The sequence below is a fragment of the Syngnathoides biaculeatus genome, chromosome 17 (genome assembly GCF_019802595.1).
Source record: "Syngnathoides biaculeatus isolate LvHL_M chromosome 17, ASM1980259v1, whole genome shotgun sequence".
Classification (NCBI taxonomy): domain Eukaryota; kingdom Metazoa; phylum Chordata; class Actinopteri; order Syngnathiformes; family Syngnathidae; genus Syngnathoides; species Syngnathoides biaculeatus.
Window position 1 is genome coordinate 4,111,511 of NC_084656.1, and position 12,759 is coordinate 4,124,269.

General features: G+C 44.0%; 1 protein-coding gene across 1 annotated transcript; it reads left to right on the top strand.

Moving 5' to 3' along the window:
* Positions 1 to 9,485: 9,485 nt before the first annotated feature.
* LOC133490929 (uncharacterized) lies at positions 9,486 to 12,213 on the top strand. Its single transcript, XM_061801655.1, has 2 exons — positions 9,486 to 9,574; positions 9,671 to 12,213. Exon 2 carries the CDS (start codon positions 9,810 to 9,812, stop codon positions 10,413 to 10,415), a length of 606 nt encoding a protein of 201 aa, XP_061657639.1. The 5' UTR covers positions 9,486 to 9,574; positions 9,671 to 9,809; the 3' UTR covers positions 10,416 to 12,213.
* Positions 12,214 to 12,759: the final 546 nt, after the last annotated feature.

A 12,759-nucleotide genomic window follows, 5' to 3' on the forward strand; every position in this document is an offset into this window, starting at 1 on the left:
AGCCACTGAGAGGAAATACTGTACTAATTAGACACGTGAAACATTTCGGTAGCGATAACATGTGTCCTGTAATATGAGCCACCTAGACTCCCTTATTTCTTGGCTGCTCAGGATCCGCCAAGGGAGAGGAGTTCGCCTTTTCCCCACAGTCAGCTGGGATAGACTGCAGCTACCTATGAACCTGAAAAGATTATGTGGTAGGTATGAACAGGATGAAAAAAATAGAACCAATTTTGGGTGTGCCAAACAAATAGCAAGCAGCTTGCATTTTTTTTTGGCTTATTACTCAAAAAAAAACTAGATAAAAATAACTGTATGAAGCACCCATCTGCTTTATCATGTCCTGCGTCCATTATAATTCCATGTTCTCCATCATGTTTCTCCTATTTACCATAACTGGTATCCTTTTGTGTTGTGTCAAAAACAACAACAACAACAATATATTACCAAAGGGCCTTACATTAAACATTTCAACATAAGCACAACATTAACTTGTCTAAAGGTTTAGATGGCAAATCAGGATTCAAGGGAATGAAGCGGAGTCTGACGAGCGAGTCTTTGTCTGAAGAACCATCCACAGCTGCCAGCCCGGAGCTCCGGGGGCCTTTGTTTACGTACTTACGCCCTGAGCGTAGCACTCCGAGTAGTCAAGACTTCAGCGTCATTCCGCCCAAAGAACCATCCAAATATTGAACAATATTTACAGCCACAGGTTCAAATCTGTATGGAAGTGTTCCTCCGTATTCCCGATCAACCGATACTGCTATTTCTTCATCAGATGAGGATAAATCAGAGAAATCAGCGCTGGGCATAATGGAATCGAGCCTTTGGTGCGCACCTTACATATCACATCCGTGCACGTAAGTCATGTGACTTGCGAAAATGGCAGCGTCCCTGAAATTCGTAATTGTTGATAATAATCTTCTCAAAAACTACTAAATGAGAGAGGCTTTAACATCACATTCTCAAAATAAAGTACATATTACATGACCTATTGGATACATTGTTCATGCGAAGCACTGGAATTCCCCTTTAATCACAAAGGAGTTTGTAAGATAAACAGGAAGATGGTGACATTTTGTTGCAAGCCATTAAGCTAGAATCAAATAAAACGGTACCATTTTAATTAAAAAAAATGTCACTCCAGACCCACAGAATTTCCTGAACACCTCTGCACCTCCATCCTCGGGCTGTGTTTAAAGCATGACTCAATCCACCTTCTCCTCCACCATGAGTTCTTGTCTTCAGACTTGAGGTCTGATCCATCTGCCCCCATGTGGCAATGCCACCGGTGTCTTTTGATTTGATCGTGAGCAGTATGCCCTGATGTTAACCTGTGTGGAATAGACGGACAGTTGCTTACTCATTTGTGGCATTTGTTTGGAACATTAAAATCAGGGCATCTGAAAATTTGAAAGGTTGCTTGCAACTTTGTTTCATTTTTTTTTAACCCACACTGATCTCCTCGTCTGTTTTTCTTGGTGTAAAACTGAATTATTGCTTGCAGAATATAATTTTAACATTACACCCTATCTCATCCTGCACTTTTTACTGTGGCTTCAGACTAGACCTTTTTTACTCAAAAAAGAGAAAATCGCATCCAATTTCACTACTTTTTCTTCTGTTATTCACATACCCTGGTGTTTGTAATTATGAGTGTACCCCTTTAAAATGGAGGGTGCGGTGTCAGGTAAACTAGGAAATAGAGTGTGTGGCACGGTGTGGCCGAGCAGCAGCTCTTTGTGAGACGCAGTGTGCTGCCATGTTTAAAAAAAAAAAAGATGTCAGACTGTAGTTCACTGCTCTGGATCTGTTTCCTCTCTGCTGAGAGTGTGTGACAAGTGCACAAATGCGCAGTTGCGCAGCTTACAGGGAACATTGCTAGGGGATTTTAAAGTCTTCAATTAATGAATGTTTTTGGGATGTGGGAGCAAAACCGGAGTGCCCGGGAGAAAGACACACAGGCAGGAGGTGAACATGCAAAGTCCACACAGGTAGGACCAGGATTGAACCTCGGTCCTCAGAACTGTGAGGCCAACGCTCTACAGCTGCTCCACCATGCCACCCTTTCTTTGATTTATTGTTTTCAAATTAATTATGATTTTAATCTATTAAGAAGATAATCTCTATGTTGTTTTTGTTTTGTGTTGCATACCACAAACCACACACATCCACAGAGGCACACACACACAAACACACACGTACACATGCACACACACTTGGTGTCAAGCACATCTCGCATATTTTTGGGAACTAGAACACTTTTCCTCCATTCTTCAGGCATCTTTTCGCCCGCTAATATTCTGTTGAATAAATTGGTCAAAAACTCCACAGCCATCACTCCAAATTGCTTCCATACCTCTACCGGTATGTCATCAGGACCAACTGCCTTTCCATTTTTCATCCTTTGTAGTGCTTTTCTGACTTCCCCCTTCGTAATCATTGGCACTTGCCTCTTCAACTCTTCCTTCTCTCTCATTTTCTTCATTCATCAACTTCTCAAAGTATTCTTTCCATCTATTTAGCACATCACTGGCACCAGTCAATACATTTCCATCTCTATCCTTAATCACCCTTACCTGCTGCACATCCTTTCCATCTCTATCCCTCTGTCTGGCCAACCTGTAGAGATCCTTTTCTCCTTCTTTCGTGTCCAACCTGGTGTACATGTCTTCATATGCCTCTTGTTTAGCCTTTGCCACCTCTACCTTTGCCCTACGTCGCATCTTGATGTACTCCTTTCGCCTCTCCTCAGTCCTCTCAGTATCCCACTTCTTCTTCGCTAATCTCTTTCTTTGTATGAGTCCCTGTATTTTGGGGTTCCACCACCAAGTCTCCTTCTCCCCTTTCCTACTAAAAGACACACCAAGTACTTTCCTGCCTGTCTCTCTGATTACCTTGGCTGTCGTCCAGTCTTCCGGGAGCTTCTGCTGTCCATCGAGAGCCTGTTTTACCTCTTTTCGAAAGGCCGCACAACATTCTTCCTTTCTCAGCTTCCACCACATGGTTCTCTGCTCTACCTTTGTCTTCTTAATCTTCCTACCCACCACCAGAGTCATCCTACACACCACCATCCTATGCTGTCGAGCTACACTTTCCCCTACCACTACTTTACAGTCAGTAACCTCCTTCAGATTACATCGTCTGCACAAAATATAATCCACCTGCGTGCTTCGACCTCCGCTCTTGTAGGTGACTATATGTTCCTCCCTCTTCTGGAAATAAGTGTTCACTACAGCCATCTCCATCCTTTTTGCAAAGTCCACCACCATCTGTCCCCCAAAGTTCCTTTCCTGGATGCCGTACTTACCCATCACTTCTTCATCGCCCCTGTTTCCTTTACCAATATGTCCATTACAATCTGCACCAATCACAACTCTCTCGCTGTCTGGGATGCTCAGAACTACTTCATCTAGTTCCTTCCAGAATTTCTCTTTCTACTCTAGGTCACATCCAACCTGCGGGGCATAGCCACTGACCACATTATACATAACACCCTCAATTTCAAATTTTAGTCTCATCACTCAATCTGATACTCTTTTCACCTCCAAGACATTCTTTGCCAGCTCTCCCAAAATAAAATAACCCCTACTCCATTTCTCTTCCCATCTACTCCGTGGTAGAATAATTTAAACCCTGCTCCTAAACTTCTAGCCTTACTACCTTTCCACCTGCTCTCTTGGATGCACAGAATATAAACCTTTCTCCTAATCATCATGTCAACCAACTCCTGAGATTTCCTGTCATAGTCCCAACATTCAAAGTCCCAACACTCAGTTGTAGGCTCTGTGCATTCCTCTTTTTCTTCTGACGATGGATCCGGTTCCCTCCTCTTCTTTGTCTTCGACCCACAGTAGCTAAATTTCCACCGACGCCCTGCAGGTTAGCAGTGCCGGGGGCAGGCGTTGTTAACCCGGACCAGGACCGATCCGATATGGGATTCTTTAGATTAACGCTAATATTGGTTTGGCACAGTTTTTACGCCGGATGCCCTTCCTGACGCAACCCTCTGCATTTATCCGGGCTTGGGACCGGCCTACAGATTGCACTGGTTTGTGCCCCTATAGGGCTGCATTTGAACTGAACTGAACCCTCATTGCTCCCATAAAAATTCAGGCGAGTGTACTATTTTACCATCAGTGACCATCTTAAGCCACCAAAGGCTAATTTAATATATTCTGCGTAATGGAGGCTAGACTCAGGACAGAAGTAAGTATCTGCGAGCAACAGTATGGTTTCATGCCTAGAAAGAGTACCACAGATGCATTATTTGCCTTGAGGATGCTAGTGGAAAAGTACAGAGAAGGTCAGAAGGAACTACATTGTGTCTTTGTGGATCTAGAGAAAGCCTATGACAGAGTACCAAGAGAGGAACTGTGGTACTGCATGCGTAAGGCTGGTGTGGCAGAGAAGTATGTTAAAATAGTACAGGACATGTATGATGGCTGCAGAACAATGGTGAGGTGTGCCTTAGGTGTGACAGAGGAATTTAAGGTGGAGGTGGGACTGCATCAGGGATCACCTCTGAGCCCCTTCCTGTTTGCAGTGGTAATGGATAGGCTGACAGATGAGGTTAGACTGGAATCCCCTTGGACCATGATGTTCGCAGATGATATTGTGATATGCAGTGAAAGCAGGGAGCATGCAGAGGAACAATTAGAAAGATGGAGACATGCACTGGAAAGGAGAGGAATGAAGATTAGCTGAAGTAAAACAGAATATATGTGCGTGAATGAGAAAAGTGGAGAATGCAGCCCTATGGGGGCACAAACCAGTGCAATCTGTAGGCCGGTCCCAAGCCCGGATAAATGCAGAGGGTTGCGTCAGGAAGGGCATCCGGCGTAAAAACTGTGCCAAACAAATATGAGCGTTCATCTAAAGAATCCCATACCGGATCGGTCGTGGCCCGGGTTAACAACGCCCGCCCCCGGCACTGCTAACCTGCAGGGCGTCGGTGGAAATTCAGCTACTGTGGGTCGAAGACAAAGAAGAGGAGGAAACCGGATCCAGCGTCAGAAGAAAAAGAGGAATGCACAGAGCCTACAACTGAGTGTAGGGACTTTGAATGTTGGGACTATGACAGGAAAAGCACAGGAGTTGGTTGACATGATGATTAGGAGAAAGGTTGATATTCTGTGCATCCAAGAGAGCAGGTGGAAAGGGAGTAAGGCTAGAAGTTTGGGAGCAGGGTTTAAATTATTCTACCACGGAGTAGATGGGAAGAGAAATGGAGTAGGGGTTATTTTAAAGGAAGAGCTGTCTAAGAATGTCTTGGAGGTGAAAAGAGTATCAGATCGAGTGATGAGACTAAAATTTGAAATTGAGGGTGTTATGTATAATGTGGTTAGCGGCTATGCACCACAGGTAGGATGTGACCTAGAGTTGAAAGAGAAATTCTGGAAGGAACTAGATGAAGTAGTTCTGAGCATCCCAGACAGCGAGAGAGTTGTGATTGGTGCAGATTGTAATGGACATATTGGTAAAGGAAACAGGGGCGATGAAGAAGTGATGGGTAAGTACGGCATCCAGGAAAGGAACTTTGAAGGGCAGATGGTGGTGGACTTTGCAAAAAGGATGGAGATGGCTGTAGTGAACACTTATTTCCAGAAGAGGGAGGAACACATAGTGACCTACAAGAGCGGAGGTAGAACCACGCAGGTAGATTATATTTTGTGCAGACGATGTAATCTGAAGGAGGTTACTGACTGTAAAGTAGTGATAGGGGAGAGTGTAGCTCGACAGCATAGGATGGTAGTGTGTAGGATGACTCTGGTGGTGGGTAGGAAGATTAAGAAGACAAAGGTAGAGCAGAGAACCATGTGGTGGAAGCTGAGAAAGGAAGAATGTTGTGCGGCCTTCCGGAAAGATGTGAGACAGGCTCTCGATGGACAACCGAAGCTCCCGGAAGACTGGACGACGACAGCCAAGGTGATCAGAGAGACAGGCAGGAGAGTACTTGGTGTGTCATCTGGTAGGAAAGGGGAGAAGGAGACTTGGTGGTGGAACCCCAAAATACAGGGAGTAATACAAGGAAAGAGATTAGCGAAGAAGAAGTGGGATACTGAGAGGACTGAGGAGAGGCGAAAGGAGTACATCGAGATGCGACGTAGGGCAAAGGTAGAGGTGGCAAAGGCTAAACAAGAGGCATATGAAGACATGTACACCAGGTTGGACACGAAAGAAGGAGAAAAGGATCTCTACAGGTTGGCCAGACAGAGGGATAGAGATGGGAAGGATGTGCAGCAGGTCAGGGTGATTAAGGATAGAGATGGAAATGTGTTGACTGGTGCCGGTAGTGTACTAAATAGATGGAAAGAATACTTTGAGAAGTTGATGAATGAAGAAAATGAGAGAGAAGGAAGAGTTGAAGAGGCAAGAGTGAAGGACCAGGAAGTGGAAATGATTACTAAGGGGGAAGTCAGAAAGGCACTACAAAGGATGAAAACTGGAAAGGCAGTTGGTCCTGATGACATACCGGTAGAGGTATGGAAGCAATTTGGAGAGATGGCTGTGGAGTTTTTGACCAACTTATTCAACAGAATACTAGCAGGCGAAAAGATGCCTGAAGAATGGAGGAAAAGTGTTCTAGTTCCCATTTTTAAGAACAAAGGGGATGTTCAGAGCTGTGGGAACTATAGAGGAATAAAGTTGATGAGCCACACAATGAAGTTATGGGAAAGAGTAGTGGAGGCTAGACTCAGGACAGAAGTAAGTATCTGCGAGCAACAGTATGGTTTCATGCCTAGAAAGAGTACCACAGATGCATTATTTGCCTTGAGGATGTTCGTGGAAAAGTACAGAGAAGGTCAGAAGGAGCTACATTGCGTCTTTGTGGACCTAGAGAAAGCCTATGACAGAGTACCAAGAGAGGAACTGTGGTACTGCATGCGTAAGTCTGGTGTGGCAGAGAAGTATGTTAAAATAGTACAGGACATGTATGATGGCAGCAGAACAATGGTGAGGTGTGCCTTAGGTGTGACAGAGGAATTTAAGGTGGAGGTGGGACTGCATCAGGGATCAGCTCTGAGCCCCTTCCTATTTGCAGTGGTAATGGATAGGCTGACAGATGAGGTTAGACTGGAATCCCCTTGGACCATGATGTTCGCAGATGATATTGTCATATGCAGTGAAAGCAGGGAGCATGCAGAGGAACAATTGGAAAGATGGAGACATGCACTGGAAAGGAGAGGAATGAAGATTAGCCGAAGTAAAACAGAATATATGTGCGTGAATGAGAAAAGTGGAGGGGGAAGAGTGAGGCTACAGGGAGAAGAGATAGCGAGGGTGGATGACTTCAAATACTTGGGGTCAACAATCCAGACCAATGGTGAGTGTGGTAAGGAAGTGAAGAAACGGGTCCAAGCAGGTTGGAACAGCTGGCGAAAGGTGTCTGGTGTGTTATGTGACAGAAGAGTGTCTGCTAGGATGAAGGGCAAAGTTTACAAAACAGTGGTGAGGCCGGCCATGATGTACGGATTAGAGACAGTGGCACTGAAGAAACAACAGGAATCTGAACTGGAGGTGGCAGAAATGAAGATGTTGAGGTTCTCGCTCGGAGTGACCAGGTTGGATAGGATTAGAAATGAGCTCATTAGAGGGACAGCCAAAGCTGGATGTTTTGGAGACAAGATTCGAGAGAGCAGACTTCGATGGTTTGGACATGTTCAGAGGCGAGAGAGTGAGTATATTGGTAGAAGGATGCTGAGGATGGAGCTCCCAGGCAAAAGAGCGAGAGGAAGACCAAAGAGAAGGTTTATGGATGTGGTGAGGGAAGACATGAGGGCAGTTGGGGTTAGAGAGGAAGATGCAGGAGATAGGCTAAGATGGCAAAAGATGACACGCTGTGGCGACCCCTAACGGGACAAGCCGAAAGGAAAAGAAGAAGAAGAAGAAGAATGAGAAAAGTGGAGGGGGAACAGTGAGGCTACAGGGAGAAGAGATAGCGAGGGTGGACGACTTCAAATATTTCGGGTCAACAATCCAGAGCAATGGTGAGTGTGCTAAGGAAGTGAAGAAACAGGTCCAAGCAGGTTGGAACAGCTGGCGGAAAGTGTCTGGTGTGTTATGTGACAGAAGAGTCTCTGCTAAGATGAAGGGCAAACTTTATAAAACAGTGGTTAGGCCAGCCATGATGTTTGGATTAGACATAGTGACGCTGGAGAGACAACAGGAGGCAGAGCTGGGGGTGGAAGAAATGAAGATGTTGAGGTTCTCGCTCAGAGTGAGCAGGTTGGATAGGATTAGAAATGAGCTCATTAGAGGAACAGCCAAAGTTGGATGTTTTGGAGACAAGATTCGCGAGAGCAGACTTCGATGGTTTGGACATGTTCAGAGGTGAGAGAGTGAGTATATTGGTAGAAGGATGCTGAGGATGGAGCTCCCAGCCAAAAGAGCGAGAGGAAGACCAAAGAGAAGGTTTATGGATGTGGTGGGGTTAGAGAGGAAGATGCAGGAGATAGGCTAAGATGGCAAAAGATGACACGCTGTGGCGACCCCTAACGGGACAAGCCGAAAGGAAAAGAAGAAGAATGACGGTTCAGTTCCCACTCAGTGACAGTGTGAATGTGAGTGTGAATGGTTGTCTGTGTCTATATGTGCCCAGCTACTTACTGGTGACCAGTTCAGGGTCTATCTTTCCCCAAAACTAGCTGGGGTAGGCTCCAGAACCCCATGACCTTGAACAGGATAAGCGGTATTGAAAATGAATGGATGGCTTTTAATGAAAACAGAATCTCTGCTCTGACTACAGCACTTAACTTTTAGATTGGGGAGGAATAAACACTCCCAACACACCCCATGTCACAGAATCATAATCATAATCTAGACTCTAGAGGGGTGGCCAACCTGCGGCTCTTTGTCTCTTTTTGTGCGGCTCTCGCGAAGGCACCAAAGCATATCAAAGTTCTGTTTTGCTTTACTTGAGTTCAATAACAGTAGTTGAGAAATAGTGTTGCTTGTGTTTATTACGGTATTTGCGTGCACACTTTGGTTTAGTTTATTATGGTTGTTACAGTACAGTATTGTGACAACAAGCTCAGTGCGTGTGCGCGTGTGTGTGTGTGTGTGTGTGTGTCACCGTGTGAGTGAGACAGGACTGCACAGCAAGAGGGTGAGAAGGAAAAAAAACACAATGGCAACCGAGGAAGAGGGCCTTTACTGTTCCCGCCAACCACTGTGCAACGAGAGAAGGAAGAGTTAACTCTGAGCAGGATGACCTCGGCACATAGAATACGTCTCCCCTGTTTATTACGATTTATTATCATTATTATTATTCCTATTACAATCGCTCACTAACTACAAGCGACTTTCTCCCCTGGTAGAAAACAAGCGTGGGCTAGCCGACAACCTCAAGAGCTTTTACTGCAGATTTGAAATAAACACTTCCACACCACGCACCAACCAAGCTGCACCACAAGCTTTTGATTCCACCGTTTTACATCCATGAAAGTGACGTCAGACAGATCTTCAAACAATAAAAGATCACCAAAGTGCCGGGCCCAGACCTTGTGTCCCAATCCTGCCTCAAAGTCTGCCCAGACCAACTTGCTCCCGTCTTCACAAAGATCTTCAACAGGTTTCTACAATTGTGTGAAGTACCAACCTGCTTCAAATGTTCCACCATGATACCAGTCCCCCAAAAAGCAGCAATCTATGGTCTCAATTACTATAGGCCTGTCGCTTTGACATTTGTGGTTGTGAAGTCCTTTGAACGCCTTGTGCTGGACCACCTCAAGACCGTCACAGGTCTCCAACTGGACCCACTGCAGTTTTCCTATCGAGCTAACAGGTCTGCGGATGATAATGTCAACATGGGTCTGCACTTCATCCTTGAACATATTGACAGAGAGGGTACCTATGCGAAGATCCTGTTCATGGACTTCATCTCTGCGTTTAACACAGTCATCCCTGAACTCCTCTCCTCCAAACTTTTCCAGCTCAGCGTCTTGCCTGCCTTCTCCCGGTGGATCTACAATGTCCTGACAGGCAGGACACAGCAGGTGAGGCTGGGGGACACCACCTCGTCCACACGCATTATCAGCACAGGGGCACCCATAGGTTGTGTCCTCTCTCCTCATCTCTTCTCACTCTACAAGAATGACTGCACCTCGTGGCATCCGACCATCAAACTTCTGAAGTTCGGAGATGACATCATACTCATCTGCGTCATCAAAGACGGCGCCAAGTCTGTGTATCGACAGGAAGTGGTGAGACTGGAGCTTTGGTGTGGTCAACACAACCTGGCATTGGACACTCTAAAGACTGTGGAGATGATTGTGGACTTCAGGAGACATCCTTCACCACAGCTACCCCTGATGCTGTCTAACTGTCCTGTGTCAACCATTGAGATCTTCAAGTTCTTGGAAATTACAGTCTCAGAGGACCTGAAGTGGGGGACGAATATCAACTCATCCTAAAAAAAGCCAAGGAAAGGATGTACTTCTTCCGCCTTCTGAGGAAGCACGGCCTTTTCAGAAGAGCTGCTGAGACAGTTCTACATAGTGGTTATCAAATCAGTACTGTGTACCTCCATCAAAGTCTGGTTTGGGGCCGACACAAATCAAGACAATCTCAGACTGCAACAGACAATCAAAACCGCTGAACAGATTGTCGGCACTAAATTACCTACTATCGAGGACTTGCACATAACGCGAGCGAGGTAGAGAGCAGGCAAGATCCTTTCAGACCCTCCACATCCTAGCCACCAGCTCTTCCAGCTCCTTCCGTCAGAAAGCCCTACATATCAATTATAAACTGCTTCCTTTCCACAATTGACATTGTTAACACACTTATCTATATAGATTTTACATCTTGCAGGTCTTATTAGGAATAGTTCCTATAAACAGAAATGTCTCTTGTTCTTTGTTCTTATTGCTATTGTCCCAAAGTGGTAGTTTGTCTGTGTAAGAAAGAAGACAATTTCTTTTTTTTTTTTACTGGCCTGTGGTCTTGGTCTTGGTACTCTGTAGGAGTTTATTTTTGCTGTTATCATGTTGGCCTTTGACATAAATGTGGCTGAGCAAAGGTACAGTCGCTATGTGAGGAGGGAATGATATCCATGTGTAGGATATGGCTCTTTGATATGTATGATGGGCACTCTGCCGTAACAGTAAAAAATTGTGGCTCTTCATTTCTGAATGATTGGCTACCCCTATACTAGAGTAATCTGATAATGTGGGCTATGTTGATTTTAATCAGATGGTGGAACTCTGACTTGAATATGGCCCAATTATCAGTATGTGGGTAGCCTCCTTTGAGAAAACCACTTTGACTAATGCTAATTCTTTCACCTACAGTAAGTCTTTGATGGAATACTGGTAGATTGTTCTATCACACACAAAATTTTCAAAATAATCAACCAATTCTCATATCACTCAGTGACAACCTAAGGAAATACAAAATGCAGTTTTCAAATGACAATGCAATTTATTAAAGCACAAAAAAAAAAATCCAAACCTCTCTGACCTTCTGTGAAAAAATAATCACCTCCTGAATCTAATAACAGGTTATGCCACCCTTAGCAGCAATAACTCAAATCCAGCATTCCGCTCTGGAGGTATTGAGTCCAACCCTTCTTTGCAGAATTATTTAAACACCACCATATTGGAGGGTTTACTATCATGAACTGGCCCTTTAAGGTCACATCACACCATCTCTGTTGGCTTTATGTCTGTACTTTGACATGGCCACTCCAAAATCTTTTTTTTTTTTTTTTGGGAGCCATTCTGAGGTGGACTTGCTGGTGCGTTTTGGATTGTTGTTCTGTTGCATGCTCCAAAAGTGCTTGAAGATGGATGGATGGATGATTTGAAACCTTTGTGTGTGATAGATATGCAAAAAAAAAAAAAAACCCAAAAAACAAAGAAACATGAAATCAATCAAATAGTTTTTCACTGCACCATTGTATGTCTAATTGATATTCAAAATTTTGTATCTAACTATGACTCAGATGACTGGAAATCTCCACATACTGCACATTGAAATATTTAGTCCCCCAATTTGTTTTAATCCTTTCTTGTAATCTTATTCAAATTTTCTCTTTTAAAAATTGTGAAATAAGGCATCAACCAAGCTTTGTTTCTTGTCCTACTGCAGTAAATTCCTGCTGGCACATAATCTCTCTGAAATGAACCCAAACTAAATTTGACAGGTCTTGGTTCACCCACTGACAGCCAATTAGCCGTGTTTCCACAATAAAATGAAAGAGACAATTCCTTGATTGTGACTTGAAATGCATTGCCAAAGTGTTGCATGTGCTAGGACAATATTGTTGTTTTATTTATGAATATACTTAACTGAGAAGTCTAGAAAAATACAGTAGGTAATCAGGCTGTAACATTTACTTCTCATGAATAAAACTTCCTTTTGGAGTGCAACTTTTTTCAAGCCAGTAGATTTAGTCTGAAATACATTATAACGTGCTGACCCAAACCTCACATTCCGCCTGTCTCCATCCGACCCCCGGTGCTGGGGCTGGGCCGATCACCTGCTCCCGTAAAAATGACTGAAACTGCAATTTTGACCAGCTCTGACTCATGTTATTAATAGCTCTGACTAACGAACATTATAACATATTGTATTTGCATTTTAAATGGTGCCCGTTCCTAATCTATAACATGCAAAAGATAGCAATAAGATAGGGTTTTTTATGCTTTAGGTCTGTATTTACCAATACAGACCTAAAGCATAAAAAACAAACAAAAAACTAATAATAATAATAATAAATTTAAGAAACGCTGGAAAAGTGATATAGTAATTTCT